Source organism: Scleropages formosus, chromosome 19, assembly GCF_900964775.1.
Source record: "Scleropages formosus chromosome 19, fSclFor1.1, whole genome shotgun sequence".
NCBI classification, from domain to species: domain Eukaryota; kingdom Metazoa; phylum Chordata; class Actinopteri; order Osteoglossiformes; family Osteoglossidae; genus Scleropages; species Scleropages formosus.
Genome location: NC_041824.1, coordinates 10,847,068 through 10,862,890, shown reverse-complemented (window position 1 = coordinate 10,862,890; position 15,823 = coordinate 10,847,068). Strand labels below are relative to the sequence as shown.

Sequence of the window (15,823 nt, the reverse complement as noted above, 5' to 3'; positions counted from 1 at the left end):
GGCTCGCTTCGCTTGTCATTTTATCTTTTTATTGTTTAATAATTGTTCATGTGTAAGGCAACGTTTTGTTTTTACTTTGAAACGGAGTACTGCTGGTCCCCGGTGCGAAACCAACGCCAGACCGCTGAGAGCTGACAACAGTGATCCGCACAAAGCCATGTCCTTTGTTACTTATAACACCGAACCACGGGAAGCACGAAGGAGGCCGCAGCGCCTTTCCCAGGTGCCACTGCAAATACTGACCCGAAAATGTGGTAGCTCTCACACTTGGGACTCTTACTGGACAGGCGTGCAGAAAGTGCATGAGAGTCGCAAATCCTTCCTTCAGAGTTTCTGTAAAAAGTATAACCACCACCACCACACACACACACACACACACACACACACACACACACACTGACTGAAACTGCTTGTCCCGAATGAGGTTGTGGCGAGCCAGACAGGGCGCAAAGCTGGAGAGGGAGGGGACACACCCAGGATGGGACGCCAGTCCATCACAAGGCACCCCAAGCAGGACTCAAACCCCATACCCACCAGAGAGCAGGCACAGGCCAAACCTGCTTTGCCACCGCACTCCCCCAGAACCATCACACCAGGGTGAATCTTCCATTCATATCAGAGATGGTGTCCCAACTCTATGTAGAGGAGAAACATAAGGTGCCCTACTGTGAAACATAAGGTGCCCAACACTGGTTGCTCCATCTAGAAGAGAACACTGATGGTCCTCAGTGGCCATGCAGAGTCAACAGATGAGATCTCTCATGACACAGTGCATTATCGGAATGGCTTGAGAAAACTGGACCGTTTCAAACTCAAGGAAATACGCGAGCAACTCAGTGGCTTCACCAAAGTCATCGTGGTCAGATAGGCTGTGGACAGCCTGGTGTCAGCTTTTAGAGACAAGTTCAAGCAGTCGACTGCCTACTACCACCCTGTGCTTGGTTGGGCTATCATCCGCAGGTACAGGCCAGACTCAACCCTAGAGGCTTTGTTGACAGGGTCATGATGACCTTCCGGGAGTTTGCGCTCTACATGCTGGACCCCCAGCAGCCAGTGGGTATGGACATTCATTGGGAAACGGTGAACAACCTCTGCTTCCCCTGCATCAACTCACACACACACACACATTTTCAGAACCGCTTGTCCCATACGGGGTCACGGGGAACCGGAGCCTACCCGGCAACACAGGGCGTAAGGCTGGAGAGAGGGAGGGGACACACCCAGGACGGGACGCCAGTCCGTCACAAGGCACCCCAAGCGGGACTTGAACCCCAGACCCACCGGAGAGCAGGACTGCGGTCCAACCCACTGCGCCACTGCGCCACCACGCCCCTCTATCCCTGCATCAACTCTTATGATTTTATTTGCAAATTTGAAACCTTGGAGCAGGACACCGGTTACTTTCTGTGGCTCATTGACGCACCCAAGGACCTTGAGTTTCCCGCTTTCGAAGGTAGACATTCAAACGAGGAAAGAGCCTCCGCCTCAGTGGTTAACCGCTACATTCTGCAGCGGTCATCTTCAGAGACACAAAGAATGTATGACTTCTTTCACTTGGACTACCTCATGGTTAATTACATAAACCCTTATTTGAGTTAAAACACACATGGACCAAAGAATAGAAGTTCTGCAGACACACAAAAAAAGATGTCATAAAAAATTACGATTTAGCCACTAAAAGAAAACCTATCTCAATATCAAGATTTTTATCTTTACATTTACATTTATTTATTTAGCAGACACTTTTCTCCAACGCGACTTCCAAAAAACTCTATGTAGTGTTATGAGCCCACACACCTTATTCACCAAGGTGACTTACACTGCTAGATACACTACTTACAATGGGTCACTCATCCATACATGCATTTTTATTTTGTTTTATATTTGGTTTTTTTATTTCTAGACAACTGAGGTATTTGGGATGTAGGAAAATTTGTGTCAAATATTTCGGCTGATTTTTCTAAGTGGACAGTTGGTTGGTGGAGCTGCTGCCTTTGGATGCAAAGGTTGCAGGTTCAATCTCCAGCTCTAGCACCCTTGAGCAAGGTACTTGTCATAAATTGCCCAGCTATATAAACAGGTAAATAATTGCAAGTAGCTTAACATTGTAGGTTGCTTTGGAAAAAAGTGTCAGCTAAAAGAATAAGTGTAATGTGAGCATGGGATTCAAGACTTCAACATGCCTGTGAACTTTGAAAACTCTGAGCGTGAGCTGAAAATTCACCAAGGGAACTGAAAACTGAACGTACGTCTTGGATCTTCAGCTTCACATTGACTCTTTGTATGAGCACATGTACACATTGCAGTTCATTATTGAAATGGTCCTTGATGATAAATTGTATCATTGTTTTCAAATGTATGCTTTGTGGTTTATTGATCAAGTGTATATGCCTGTGATTTTAATGCAAAAAAAACAGAAACGTATGTTGGGGGCTAAATTATTTGAAAATGAAATAAAATGCTTATCTTTGATAGAACGTCATTGTTTACCTTAAGTTCAGAATATCTGATAAATTTTTTTTTATTATTATTTAGTGAGGGTGATGTCGTTGCAAAAATGTTCCATCAAGCTATTTGTTTCTCAGGGTGCTTATCCCAAGTTTGATCACAATGATGCTTTTATCTGTCGATTAATCTTTTAAGTTCACATTTTTTCCACAGTTCTGCAAAGTTTGCAAAGATATTCGGTATATTTAGTGACACTCCAGAGTAGACTAAGACTAATCCAGCACCCTCTGAAAGATACTGTATATCCCTCATAATACACAGTAAGCCCAGCCAGGTTTTTTATTTACAATTCAGCGAGTGCCATAATGGATAATTTGTTTTGCAGCCTGAAAGTTGCTGATTTGAATCCCTTCATACAATTTATTATTATTATTATTATTATTATTATTATTATTATTATGGGTGGTACAGCTAGTAGCGCTGCTGTCTCACAGCACCTGGGTGGTGCAAGAGGATGTGGGTCCAATCCCCGCTCAGTCTGTGTGGAGTTTGCATGTTCTCCCTGTGTCTGCGTGGGTTTCCTTCGGGTGCTCTGGTTTCCTCCCACAGTCCAAAGACATGCTGTTCAGGTTCCCCATAGTGTGTGAGTGACAGAGAGAGTGTGTTCCACTGATGTATGGATGAGTGACCCATTGTAAGTAGTGTATCTAGCAGTGTAAGTCACCTTGGTGAATAAGGTGTGTGGGCTGGTAACACTACATAGAGTTCATTGTTTGTTAGTTAGTTAGTTCAAGTTTATTGTCATAGGTACAAGTACCACGTACAAGTATCATGAAATTCTTCCTAATGCTTCTCCACAGACTTTGGACAAAAGACAAAGACAACAGAAATACTGCACAAACAAAACAAAGACAATGACAGTGAGTAGTGCAACAGCAATAGGCTTTAGCAATAAATAACGGTAAGAGTAGTAACAATAATGCCATCTGACAGCCAGAGAACTCAGAACGAGAGAATGAGAATGAGAATGCTTAAAGTGGCAGTGTAATTTACCAATGTGCTTGGGAGGAGAAGTCCAACTCTAGTTACTAAAGGTGGCATTTGGAAGTGGCTTTGGAGAAAAGTGTCTGCTACACGAAGCAACGCAAAGACAGCACACGGACACTGCAAGCTAAGTGGCGGGGGCGCGCACTGCGCTATAAAAAGAGTGGCGGAGCCGCGCATTGGAGGCATGAGCGAGAGCGCGGCGCCGGGAGCGCTGAGGTGAGTGCGGCTTCCTACATCGCGCGTTCCGTTCGAGCGGCTCTCGCCGGAAACGCGCGCGTCACGTTACTTTGAACGCGGTACCGGTGGCGCGTAAAAGTAGCGCTTTACCCGAATGCGCTTTAGAACGTGAACTCTTCGTGCTCTTACAATAACGTGGGCCAGAGGGTAGGGTGGGTGGCGATCGTGCCATCGCATTGCAGCAATCAGGTGGTGTCTGGTTTGAATCCCACCTGAGCAAAGCAGTTTCCTAGAACTCACATAATGATGCAGTGAGAATAATAATCATGTACCAACCGCCTTGTACAACTAGGACATCGATCAGTAAAGCCTGGCAAATAATATGCGACCGAAGATCCAAGTTCACGTGAATCATTTCCTCCGCAGGTTCCTGAAGAACACGCGTGAAAACAAGTGAAGTGTCCGTGAAATTATTTTGCCAGCTCGACTGCACAGTTTTAGCCTTCTTCTTGTGAATATATTTTGATGTAGCCTATTATTATGCATGCTCTGCGATATATATACTGTATATACAGTATATATTTTCTATAAATGTGTGTATAGTATATATAGTATATAAACGTTTCCGTTTTTTTGTCCCGTAATTACTACTGTCTTTCTGTAACCACTGTTACAATATAGCACACACTGACTGGCGTTACCGCACAACAACAGTGTTTGTCTGTACTTGTTTAAATCGAAATACTTAGTATTTCATCTCATAGTTCCATGCAGCTGAGTGAAGTTAGAAAAATTAATTACTTAAGAATGTGCGGCTGAAATACTTCACATAAGGATACGTTTATTTGCTACTGATCAGTACATTATACTTACATTTACTTATTTAGCTGACACTTTTCAAAGCGACTTCCAATGAACTCTATGTAGTGTTATGAGCTCACACACCTTATTCACCAAGGTGACTTACACTGCTAGATACACTACTTAAAATGGGTCACTCATCCATACATCAGTGGAACCCACACACTCTCTCTCTGTCACTCACACACTATGGGGGAATCTGAACAGCATGTCTTTGGAGTGTGGGAGGAAACCAGAGCACCCGGAGGAAAGCCACACAGACACAGGGAGAACACACAAACTCCACACAGACTGAGTGAACCCATATCCTCTCCCACCACCCAGGCTCTGTGAGACAGCAGCACTACTTGTACGTACAGTACACCATACTTATCATACTTGAGTTACCGTGCTTCAAGGCCAACGACCAGTATTTTCTCCCAGTGATTGTGTAAACCTGTGCTATCACTTTTGATAATATTTCCTATTCCATATTCCTCCGATAATAGTCCCTGAGAAATTCTTATGCCCATAAGGTATATGCTGTACTTGGGTTTTTTTAATCCTCTTTTTTTACCCCTCTCTTTTAACATTGTTTACCCAGTATCTTTCAGTTGTGCTGTATGGTATTACTTGCTTATTGGCAAGCACATACTCCCTCCTTAAGCAGTGTTTTCCCTTTGGCACAGCTGATAGCATTTTTCTCCTGCCTTTAGACCCAAAAGTTGCAGGTCCAAATCCTGCCTCCAGCTATTGTACTCTTGAGCAACATATTTACCCTAAATTGGTCCAGTAAAATTTTCCAGATGCATAAATGGCTAAACAATACAAGTCACTTTGGATAGTGGCTTCATCGTGAGTGTCTCGTGAGAGGGAGCGGCCCGGTAATTTGCATATTAAAGCCCCCCTCAATGGTCGTCCCTAAGAGCTTCCTCCTGTCACTACACAGTAGCATCTCTGTAGGTTAAGACAGGAGATACAAAATACTGTGTGAACTCGATTCTCCTCGGTGTCCTTCACCCCTCTTTCCTGCTCAGCAGTTTCAAACACCTGAAATGTTTGTCATTCAGGCTACTTCAGATATATTTATTTACGCCAGATGACTGACAGCTCGCAAATCATTCATCCATCACAGGTAGACGGTATCACTGGAGCATATCTGCAAGTACTGCAAAAAGCACAGTGAGTGCGTCCTTTGTTTGGTTAGTCTGCCATTATTTCCAGTGCATTTTCCAAGCTTCAATATTCACAGTGATTGAAAGTGTCAGTCTTGCCGTGCATTATCTGTTGCATAATGCTCTAAAATTATTAAATTTAATAGAAATGTCAGAAATTAAAATGTAGCCTTATATATAGTCTGCTTAAGGCTGGATTGTGTAATGTAAATTTGCACTAATTAATGATTAGATATTGCACATGACTACATCATTTTTCATCTAATAGACATTCCAACAGTTTGAGCAGGGGGTCCCTGCTATACTATGCTAATATAGACAGAAATAAAAGTGCTGCACGTACCTAAATTACACATCAAGGAGATGGAGAACAGTATTAATAACGGCAAATGTGACACAGTTAAACAATTTAAAAGAATGCAGACCTGTTCAGCTCTGCATGTTTTCCTGGGGGCATCTTGGTTCTCTGTGGTCAACTTTTAAACATTAAATGGGGTGAATAAGCTGGAAATAAAACAGTCGCACAGTGTAAATCCAGAGTTTGTGGGGAATAAAACCAAGTAAGACACTAGTAGAAATGTTCAGACCACCAAATTCTCATATTTTTGTAAGGTGTGCTGTATATTTTGAATGTGCAGTATTTTGTTCAAAATTGCATTATACTATCATAATAGATAATTATTAATCATCTAGAAAAAATGTTTTTGTTTTCTCTTGCTTCGGTTTTGAGTTAAAATGCATGCCTTTTTGGATCTTCCCACGTCTCTGTTGGGTAAAGGGTTTTATAGCACAAAATAGGCAAAAATAAGGAGGGATGGATCTGCAAACCAACATGTACCTGGGTGTATAGCTGGACTACATGTATGATATGTAGCATTTATAGATTTAACAAAAGTTTAGTCTTTTAAAGCATTGTGGCCAAATATACCTTCAAAGCTCACAGTATCACAAATGTACACTATCAAGTTCCTGAATGCTTTAGTTCATTTTTGCTGCTGCATCTGAATTTTCTTGATGGCTTCTCTTACACAAGTATGTCAATGGTTTCCATCGTTCTGCAGCTGTACCCCTCGGTCCTGAAGATCTTTTTGTGTCACGCCATAAAGTTCCATTTGTTCTCGGTCTTTCAGGAATCCTCTCACATTTGTCCGCTGCGGTAGCAGTGTACCGCGGTTTTTTTGTGTGCAGAGTTCAAGCCACTCAAATGGAATTGATTTCCATGAGAATGGAGAGCAGATTGAAGCCTTGACAAGAAACACAACAGTGCAAAGCAGCTAATGTGAGAAGACGGGCATGCTCGAGAACAAAGTTCATTACAGACCTCCGTTGCCGTGCTGTGTGAAAAGAAAGCAGAAGTATTCACGTGTCTGAAAGAAATTCATGCATCCTGTCTGGAAAGCATTTCCATGCAGTGCTGATGCATTTCTACTTATCCAAAATCAAAAATCCGTAGATTTTTGGTTATGGCTCCGATATTGCGGTAGGAGATCCCTCAGAACAGCTGAATCCCTTTGAGCAATCAAGAGTCACAAGACACCTCTTTCAAACCAACTTCCCTCCCGATCGCCTGACGGCTCCATAAATTTGCATTGGATCATCAGTCAAGATCTTCTGTATTTACTATCAGACTCAATTCTCTAGGTATCTACTCATGAATTGTGGCATCAGACAAACTAATTGCACTCTGACAATCCCATGTCTACATGTAAAGCCCTTCACCTGCTGTGAAATGCACTTTTTATTTCTACAACACTTGAATAAAAGTGTATTTGAAACGAATAAACGTACAGGTGGTCCTCGACTTATGACGAGGTCTCGTTGCGATGACCTTGCCGTAAGTGACGTTACCATTACTCGAAAGTCTGCTTATACTGTATTATATTAACCATAAGGTTGCAGGAACATTTAACATGTAACAGTGTTATATTGTATTATAGGTCTTTGTGATATTTTTTCACTCACACACTTTTCATTTTAAAAAAAAGGCTAACATATGATATAAATACAGTTCAGTATTATATTTTGATGCTGCACTATTAATTTCACTTTCATTTCGAAATCTATTGTCTTTCATTACTTCTTTTCTGAACCTCCAGAACAGTCACTTTTCTGCTAGCTAGCCAAGCTCCGTGTAGCTGGTCATCTTTCAAATAGCATAAACCAAAAAAAAAGTGATTTATTAGTGCTACGATGCTTGCTAAGCTATAATAAAGAAAAATTAACTTGAAAGGACTCGGAAACAAAAATATTTGTAAACAAAAGACAATTACTGCTAGATGCCCAAACGGTAAGAAACAATAGTAATCCGTCATAAATTCAGATTGTCATAAGTCTCATATGTTGTTACAGAAGAACTACATGAAAATTTAAATTTGTTAATTTGTGTATTCTGCAAGAATTTGTATGAGTTTTCCAAGCTCTCAGTGATTAAATGCTCCTTTTCCCAGGAGGTGCCTGTCCTTGTGCAACCCCAACAGTGTAATGGCAGCGTTTAAGGGAATCTGGACACAAGAGTTCTGGAGAGCAGTCTCGGGGGAGTTCCTGGCCACCATGATCTTTGTCCTTCTCAGTGTGGGCTCAACAATAAACTGGGGAGCTGGCGAGGAGAAGCAGTCACCCCCTGACCTGGTGCTCATCTCGCTCTGCTTTGGACTGAGCATCGCCACCATGGTGCAGTGCTTCGGTCACATCAGCGGCGGTCACATCAACCCCGCTGTGACAGCTGCCATGGTCTGCACCAGGAAGCTTAGCCTGGCCAAGGCTTTCTTCTACCTCATAGCCCAGTGCTTGGGAGCTACAGTGGGGGCAGGAATCCTCTTCATGGTCACTCCTGCTTCAGTGAGGGGCAACCTGGGGGTAACCTCGGTAAAATGTTTTAATGGCTCTTCAGAATTTTTTGTAAGACTGTACAGGCGTTTCGAGGTAGCGGGGTGGTGTGGCGGGTAGCGTGGGTGCCTCGCAGCTTCTGGGCTGTTGGTACAGTCATGGGTCTGAATCCAGGTCAGTCTGTGTAGAATTAGCACATTCTTCCCATGTTCCTGCAGGTTTCCTTTGGGTGCCCTGGTTTCCTCCCACAGTCAAAAGATGTGTGTTTCCCCATAATTGTTGACACTAAATTCCCCTTAATGTGTGTATTTGAGTGAATGAGTGTGTCACTGATCTGTGATTTACTGGCGCTGTCCAAGGTGTAAATTACCTTGCACCGTGTGCTTCTGAGATAGACTCCAGACCATCATGACCCTGCTGCGGACAAACAGATAGTGAAAACTGAAAATGTAATGGCCCATATGTTTTGAGAAGGGACAAGGTTGGAATAATAATAAGAAAGTGCTTCATTGAGTGTAGGATGGTATGAATACTTCTTAGCTGCTAGGAAAGAAGTTCTGAATGCCTGACACAACATCATGTTCTCTGGACATTTAGAAGGTGTTAAGAAGGACAAAGCAAGTGATAATGGAAAAACATGAGGACCAAAATCCTGGCTTATGTTATTTTTACCTATTAAGTTCTTCAAAGTTTAATAAAAATTAATGTTGAACTTCCAACCGATGTGGACTAGATTGATGTAAGGTTTCAGTTGCAGAAATGTTGTGTTATATGTGTTAGGTTTAATTCTCATGGTCACCTTGTATATGGATGGCAGAAGAATGTGTGAGAGAATACTTTGTGCAGCCTATTCATTGGTCTTTGGCTGCAAACTGTGGAGGTCAAGTATGCATGGCTGCCTTGAGCCCCAGCCACGAGACATCTTGGCCTCATATTGTTGTGTACCATATATCCCTCACTCTCATGACATACCATGTCTTGTCTTTCTTCTCTCCTCATACACACATTCTTCGAAACTGCCGAATCCACACAGTAACCAAGCCATGTTATGTAAACATATGGTGAATGTCACCAATGAGAAGTTGTTTTAGCTTATACTCACTCCAGATGTATTTAAGGAGTGTATTGTTTTTATTTGGACAGGTTGCCTCCCCAGTGCTGGTTTAAGTGCTGAACTGCTGTTCAATATACTGCTGAATAAAACTTTATTACTTTTTTTGCTGAGTGGTGTTAATAGAATTCCATGACAAATGGAGTCACAGAGCGGCTCTAGAAAGTGGTTCATGGAAGGTTTTGGTTTACGATGCTCATGCTGTGTGTGACAGGTCAGTTCCAGCATTTCTGTGGGCCATGCACTGGTGGTGGAGCTGTTGATCACTTTTGAGCTGGTCTTCACCGTGTTTGCCACTTGTGACCCCAAGCGCGTTGACCTAAAAGGCTCAGCAGCCTTAGCCATCGGGATCGCTGTCTCCATCGGCCATCTCTTTGCCGTGAGTCCTCCCATTGCTCGTTTGAAAGGCATGGATGGATGGATGGATGGATGGATGGAAGCCATTAGGATTTGTTTATCCTGAAGGAAGTTGCACCAGACTACACCAGCAAGATGAGTCAAGATTATTTCATTAATACCACAGTGAATGGTAAAAAGAAAAAAAAAAAGCACTGAACCTCAGGACTATTTGGAAACTTAGTTCATGTGGAACAAAGTAGTGCATAGTCTATCTCTCACTTCTTTAATACCATAGCTGTAGATATGTGAGATTTCAAATTACCACCCAACTAACTGGGTTCTTTCAGTTTGATTGTTTGTTTGTATGTCAAAACCAAAAGGATTATTTCATTTATTATATTTACATTTATTTATTTAGCAGACGCTTTTCTCCAAAGCAACTTTCAGTGAACTCTATGTAGCGTTATCATTGTGATTAATATTTTATTAAAACTACAGATTATCAAATGTGTGAATGTGGTACGTATGGGTGAATGACTGACTTCTCAGCTAGATGACTCACCTTTAATTGTGTCAATTTGCATAAAACAAAAGGCCGACCCCAGAACACAAGTGTGCATGATTACACGTCATATCGAAAATAAGTGGTCTGATTGACAATTTGGTTTCCTAGCAACAGTGGAATATTACATTTAATGATACCCAGATAGCATAATTCGGGGTTAGAGGAGATTTAACACTGACCTTTCTGGATGTATACATACAATGTGTGCCCATGTCTGCAACAGTCAAATACAGCAGCTGGATACGTTTTACGCACCAGTGTGTTACACATCTGAAAAGAAGTGGTAAAATGTGGCTATGTGTTAATGTCTTTAAAGATGCCTGTTTTGTCTCAGTGTCCATTCTGATGTCGTGCCACGTTTGCTATGGTTCCAGATCCCTTACACTGGTGCCAGTATGAACCCTGCTCGGTCATTTGGCCCTGCTCTTGTGACCTGGAACTGGGAGAACCACTGGGTAAGACCAAACCACAAGCCTCCCAGGCTCACTTGATAATTCCTGAAAATATTTGGAGAATTTCTTGACCCCGATGAAACGTGACTAACTGGAGTGATTAAGATGACAGTGAGAATCCCCCATCCTCTTCTGTACAGTATTTGTGGGGTTGTACTTAGACATGGTGGGCAGCAGGGAGCAAAGTAGTTGGAGCTCCTGCCTTCACACTAAGAGGTCGCAAGTTGACATCCAGTCACCTACTGCAGTACTCTTGGGCAAGGTACTCACCACAGTAAAGTTAGCCTGCGGTATAAATGGGCGAGTGACTGTCGGTAGTTTAACATCGTAAGTTGCTTTGGCGAAAAGCTGCTGAATAAATGTAATGTGTTCATCTCTGAAATAGAAAATGCGTAAAGCGTGAAAGCGTCAATGATTTTTTTTCTCAATACTACAAAACAAAAAAGTCTAAATGCCACCGATTTTGTAATTAAAGGTGTCGATTTTCCGGTTAGACAGAGCGTTGCTAGCTAAATAGTTTATTAATAAAATGTCCAAGCCTGCTCTGGTGAGCTTCCTACGAACCAAGCCAGCACATCTTTGAGAAGAAAGGCTGCAAACGCACACATGGTAAACCTCAGCCCTTCTAGACGCGAACATTTTGTATGACAGATGTTTCATCTTGACGACATTAATGGTGTCAGTGTTTGTACAGAGTGTGTGCGGAGCGGTGTTTGCACAAGAAAAGTGTTTGAGGCCCCGTTGGAAGTGTACACGGTGGAAAATCGTTGCCTTGTCTGCCGCAACAACAAAAAGCCCACCATCGATTCCTCCCCTTGGATCCCCGAGCCCCTGCGACGGGATCTTTGAAACTCCTTCGCAACACGTGCCCCACATAATTTCGCGGCGCCGACTCGACGCACTCTTCTTAGGGGAGCCGCCGTCAAAGTTCCGGCGGCCGACTTTTTGCACGTTCCCAATGTTTTATGCATCAAAGGCCCAGGAAAACAAGAGCTGCAAAACTGAGGTGAAGTGTGTCAACACAGAAAATGTGTCAAACCCAAGGGGGGTTTCTCGGTTTCGCTATGCTAATCAGATGTTAGCTAAGGATTCAGCCAACCTCTGGACAGGTTGCATCCTTTGCCCGCAGGTCTACTGGACAGGCCCCATTATGGGCGGCGTCGTGGCCGCCGCTCTCTACGAATATGTGTATTGCCCCGACCAAGAGTTGAAGCAGCGCATTAGAGACGTCCTTTCCAAGGGCCCCTACACCTCCACCAAGTACAAGGAAGTGGAGGACAGCCGCTTCCCGAGGGACCTGGACGAGCTGGTGATCAAGCCAGGACCTTTCCATGTGATCGACGTGGAGAGGGCTGAAAGAAAGGACCGTGATCGAGACCGGGATCGGGACCCGTCTCGGGAGGTGCTGTCCTCCGTATGACTAGCCAGGAGCGCTGAAAAAGGAGAGCCACCCGTTACCCTCGGCCAACCCCCCGCGTCCTCCCTTAAAGAAACGGACCTGCTGTAGGACAGAGTGCCGCCACGTTTCTAAACAGTGGTGAACTCACCCAGTCTTACACAAAGTCATAGTGGACCGCTGTGACTCTCAGGTGTGATCTGGGGCTCAGATTTATGACGGAGAAGGTGAATCAGGGTCACCGTTCTATTAATTTCTGGGAATTTAATTACCAGGGTGATGCTGAGACAATCAGAGGTGCCATTAAAATTGGGTCAAGGGCAAATTTTATAGCCCTACGGCTGGTTGGAGCATCACATCTGTGCTCTCCCAGGGTTACTCCTTTTTCAGTGCATATTTCTGTTGAAAAAAATAAACTTTACTTATGACACTGTTTTTTTTAATTGCTCTGAATTTCTTTTGAGTGTTTTTTTTTGACGGTGTTTACTGAGTTGAACGACTGAAGTGAATTGTGAACATCGGTAGCGTATTTAAATTGTGAATTTCGGAATACGCTTTGCAGCCGAAATTTATTTTCACTGTATGTTTTCCTTTGTGCGGTTTCTTCGCCCCCACTGTGCCGTTCTTTGTCTGGAGCTGTTATGACGAAGGGCGGACTTAGTCCTCATTCTTTTCGGTTTTCACTTACAACTTGTTAGATGTTTTGTAGTCTAGATTATACCTTCTTAAAATCATTTTTCCAATTTTCAAAGGCTAGCTCAAGCCTCTGCAGTGAGTTTAGATGTACAGTTTTGTGTAGAGGAAAAACAAATAATTGCAAATATTGGAGCGGAGTGTATTCATTTCATAACATGTCTTCACTGTAAGTACTACTATTTGTGTAAAGCTCCGATTTTCAAAATGTACGTTATTTCTCAACTTTTCGTGTCAGGCTCAGTTTCGCTGATGCTTTTTTGCAGTGACGTTTTCAATAAAACTAATGTAATGTTTTTTTTTAATTCACTGAATAAAAACTCAGGGCTCATGACAGCCTTAGCACAGAGAAGATGTTGTGCAACTCTTGTATTGCAAGGTAGTTTGGGAAAGTCACTCGACTGACTCGGAAACTGATAGTAATTATGATATTAATGATATTATGGTGTTGCTGTGTGACTGCTGACACTGGGAACCGCAGCACAGCAGACCCTCACAAGCACAGTACTGATAGAGCACCTCTCGACATGTGAGATTCCTCTTAAATTACATACCTGACCTTATAAACTGTTATTAAAGTTCTTTTCCTATTACATGTAGGCTGTGTGTGCGTCTATGTTGTTGCTTTTTTTACCTTTCAAAAAATGTATTCGCTTTGTCTTTTCGTCCGTCTAATTTTAAGTGCATATTCATGTTGCTGAGCAATTGCAGCTTTAAATCCGATCCATTGTACAGAATCTTTCTGCACTGAATGTTTTGTAAATAATTTCCCTCGCTTTTGTTATTGTCATGCACCTATTGTTTTGAAATTCACTCTTGGATCTACATAGCAACACTGTTGTGCAGTTTAACGGGCAGCAGGTGGCCTAGTGTTTAGAGTCAATAGCTTGCACTTGAAGGATGCAGGTTCAAATCCCACCTCCTACTGCTGTACCCTTGAGCAAGATGCTTACCTGGAATGGACACAGTTAAAATTACCCAGCTGCATAAGATGGGAAATCAGTGTAAGTGACTTAAAGTTGCTTTGGAGAAGTGCATCAGTTAAATGAACGAATAACTAAATAACCAGTTCCTCCTTATACAATAGTGTTTGGAGCTACCGCTCTGCACCTTTGTTTCCTGGAGTTTGACCGTTTCTCGGACCATCCCAGCACTCAGGGAAACAGTCGCCTTCAGTTCCGCTCCTTTTTCCAAAGGCGTGACCCTTACATCTTAATGCATGCATTGAATTGGTGTGACCCACAAGAACAGGCATTCACCCCTGACTCAGTTGGGGTCCGGAAGTGGGACAGAACCGTTTGAGATCACCGGGAGCGGAGCCAACCGGTCCACATTCACAGGGCCCGGCAAAGGGCCACGCATTGAGGATGATGATGATGATGATGGATGGCCTCATCTAATGGCAGACCCTGCCTCACGGGCGGCTCACGGTGGAAATTACTTCTTTTTCCCCGTCCTACAGAGCCGATTTCTATAGTCTCATTCCATCACTGCGAACACAGTCGTAAATGGTCTTATACTCCCCGCTCAATTTGTGTGATTTCTCTAAATGATGAGTTATTTCCTGGGGGAGGAGACAGCCCTCCCATTGATAGTTACTTGCGAGCAACTAAATCCCACTTACACTGTAAATTGCAAGATAAGTGCAATCATTATTTTTAGTCCTTGGACAAAATTTACATTGGAAGCTGCTGAGAGGGTGCTGTTGCTGTGGGCTTAGTAGAATCGCAGAGTGTGAGGTGTGCAGTACAAGCCCTGTCACTGAGGAACGGCAGGTGGCGTAGCGGCTAGAGCTGGAGCCTTGCATTCGATGGAGCCAGATTCAAATCTAGTTTCCTTTTCTAGAACTCCTGAAGAAGGTACGCACCCGGAACTCACGCAGTAAAAATTGGTAAGTAATTGCAAGTCGCTCAACGTTGTAAGTTGCCTTGGCAAAAATCATCAGCTAAACTCTTTAATATAAACAAAGACAAGGCAGGTTACTGCAACTTTCCTTCTTATTGTGCCCCGAAGACCTGGTCACGCACAGTACAGGCCCCAAATAGGTTCTTCAATCTCACATAGGGTATTTTAATTAACTCAGCACTAATCAAGACTTTGCCCTTCCTGACATTCACCTGCTTTGTGAATAATTCTTTGAGAAGTGTTTATTTTAATTTAAAAAATACAAAAAGGAGGCTGTATCACCAGTTACCTAATTGATCTTGAGATTAAGGGACTGTGGTTAACATACAGCCAATTAAATTTCGATAGCTGCCATGATATACTTTGTCATTTCGTGATTTAAAGTTACCCTGGTGTTTTAAATTGCCTTGGATAAAGATCTACAACAGCAGAGTTTTTTTTTCAGGAACACTAGAATATGAAGCCAACAACCAGTTGTCCGAATTCCTCGCCCAGGATCTGGACACCTATCTGGATTCAGGGTTGGACATTTGGCCAAGACAGTGATCCTTGGAGTATCAGATACTCCACAGTCAACTGGCGTTGACTCCCTCTCCTTGGTCCTCATCCTCCTCGACATACTCTCTTCTCTTCAGCTTGGCATCAATGGAACCGCACTGAAATGGTTTGAGCCGTAGCTATCAGGTAAATCTTACCTAGTGGTCTGGCAGGGCTTCCAATCATCCCCTCAGTATCTCAACTGGTGCTTCAGGGGGCTTGGCACTGAGCCTCCTACTCTTCCCAAACTACACCTCTTCTCTCAGCCCCGTCTTCCCCTCCATGTCGATGATACCCAGCTCTTCCTCTCCT

At 43.1% G+C, this 15,823-nt stretch overlaps 1 protein-coding gene and 1 pseudogene across 1 annotated transcript; both read left to right on the top strand.

The window, feature by feature from the left end:
- Positions 1 to 621: 621 nt before the first annotated feature.
- Positions 622 to 1,599, top strand: LOC108931664 (carbohydrate sulfotransferase 9-like; annotated as a pseudogene).
- A 2,050-nt stretch (positions 1,600 to 3,649) lies between these two features.
- On the top strand, positions 3,650 to 13,622 carry LOC108931592 (aquaporin-4-like). Its single transcript, XM_018747470.2, has 5 exons — positions 3,650 to 3,711; positions 8,135 to 8,552; positions 9,839 to 10,003; positions 10,903 to 10,983; positions 12,110 to 13,622. The coding sequence occupies exons 1-5, from the start codon at positions 3,680 to 3,682 to the stop codon at positions 12,398 to 12,400; spliced, it is 987 nt and encodes a 328-aa protein (XP_018602986.2). The 5' UTR covers positions 3,650 to 3,679; the 3' UTR covers positions 12,401 to 13,622.
- Positions 13,623 to 15,823: the final 2,201 nt, after the last annotated feature.

What these genes read in the sequence shown, in the direction of transcription:
- LOC108931592 (XM_018747470.2), top strand. Translation starts at nt 3,680, where the DNA reads ATGAGCGAGAGCGCGGCGCCGGGAGCGCTGAG. An exon ending in GCGGCGCCGGGAGCGCTGAG is followed by an intron (nt 3,712 to 8,134) that starts GTGAGTGCGGCT and finishes TCCTTTTCCCAG; the next exon opens with GAGGTGCCTGTCCTTGTGCA. An exon ending in CCATCGGCCATCTCTTTGCC is followed by an intron (nt 10,004 to 10,902) that starts GTGAGTCCTCCC and finishes CTATGGTTCCAG; the next exon opens with ATCCCTTACACTGGTGCCAG.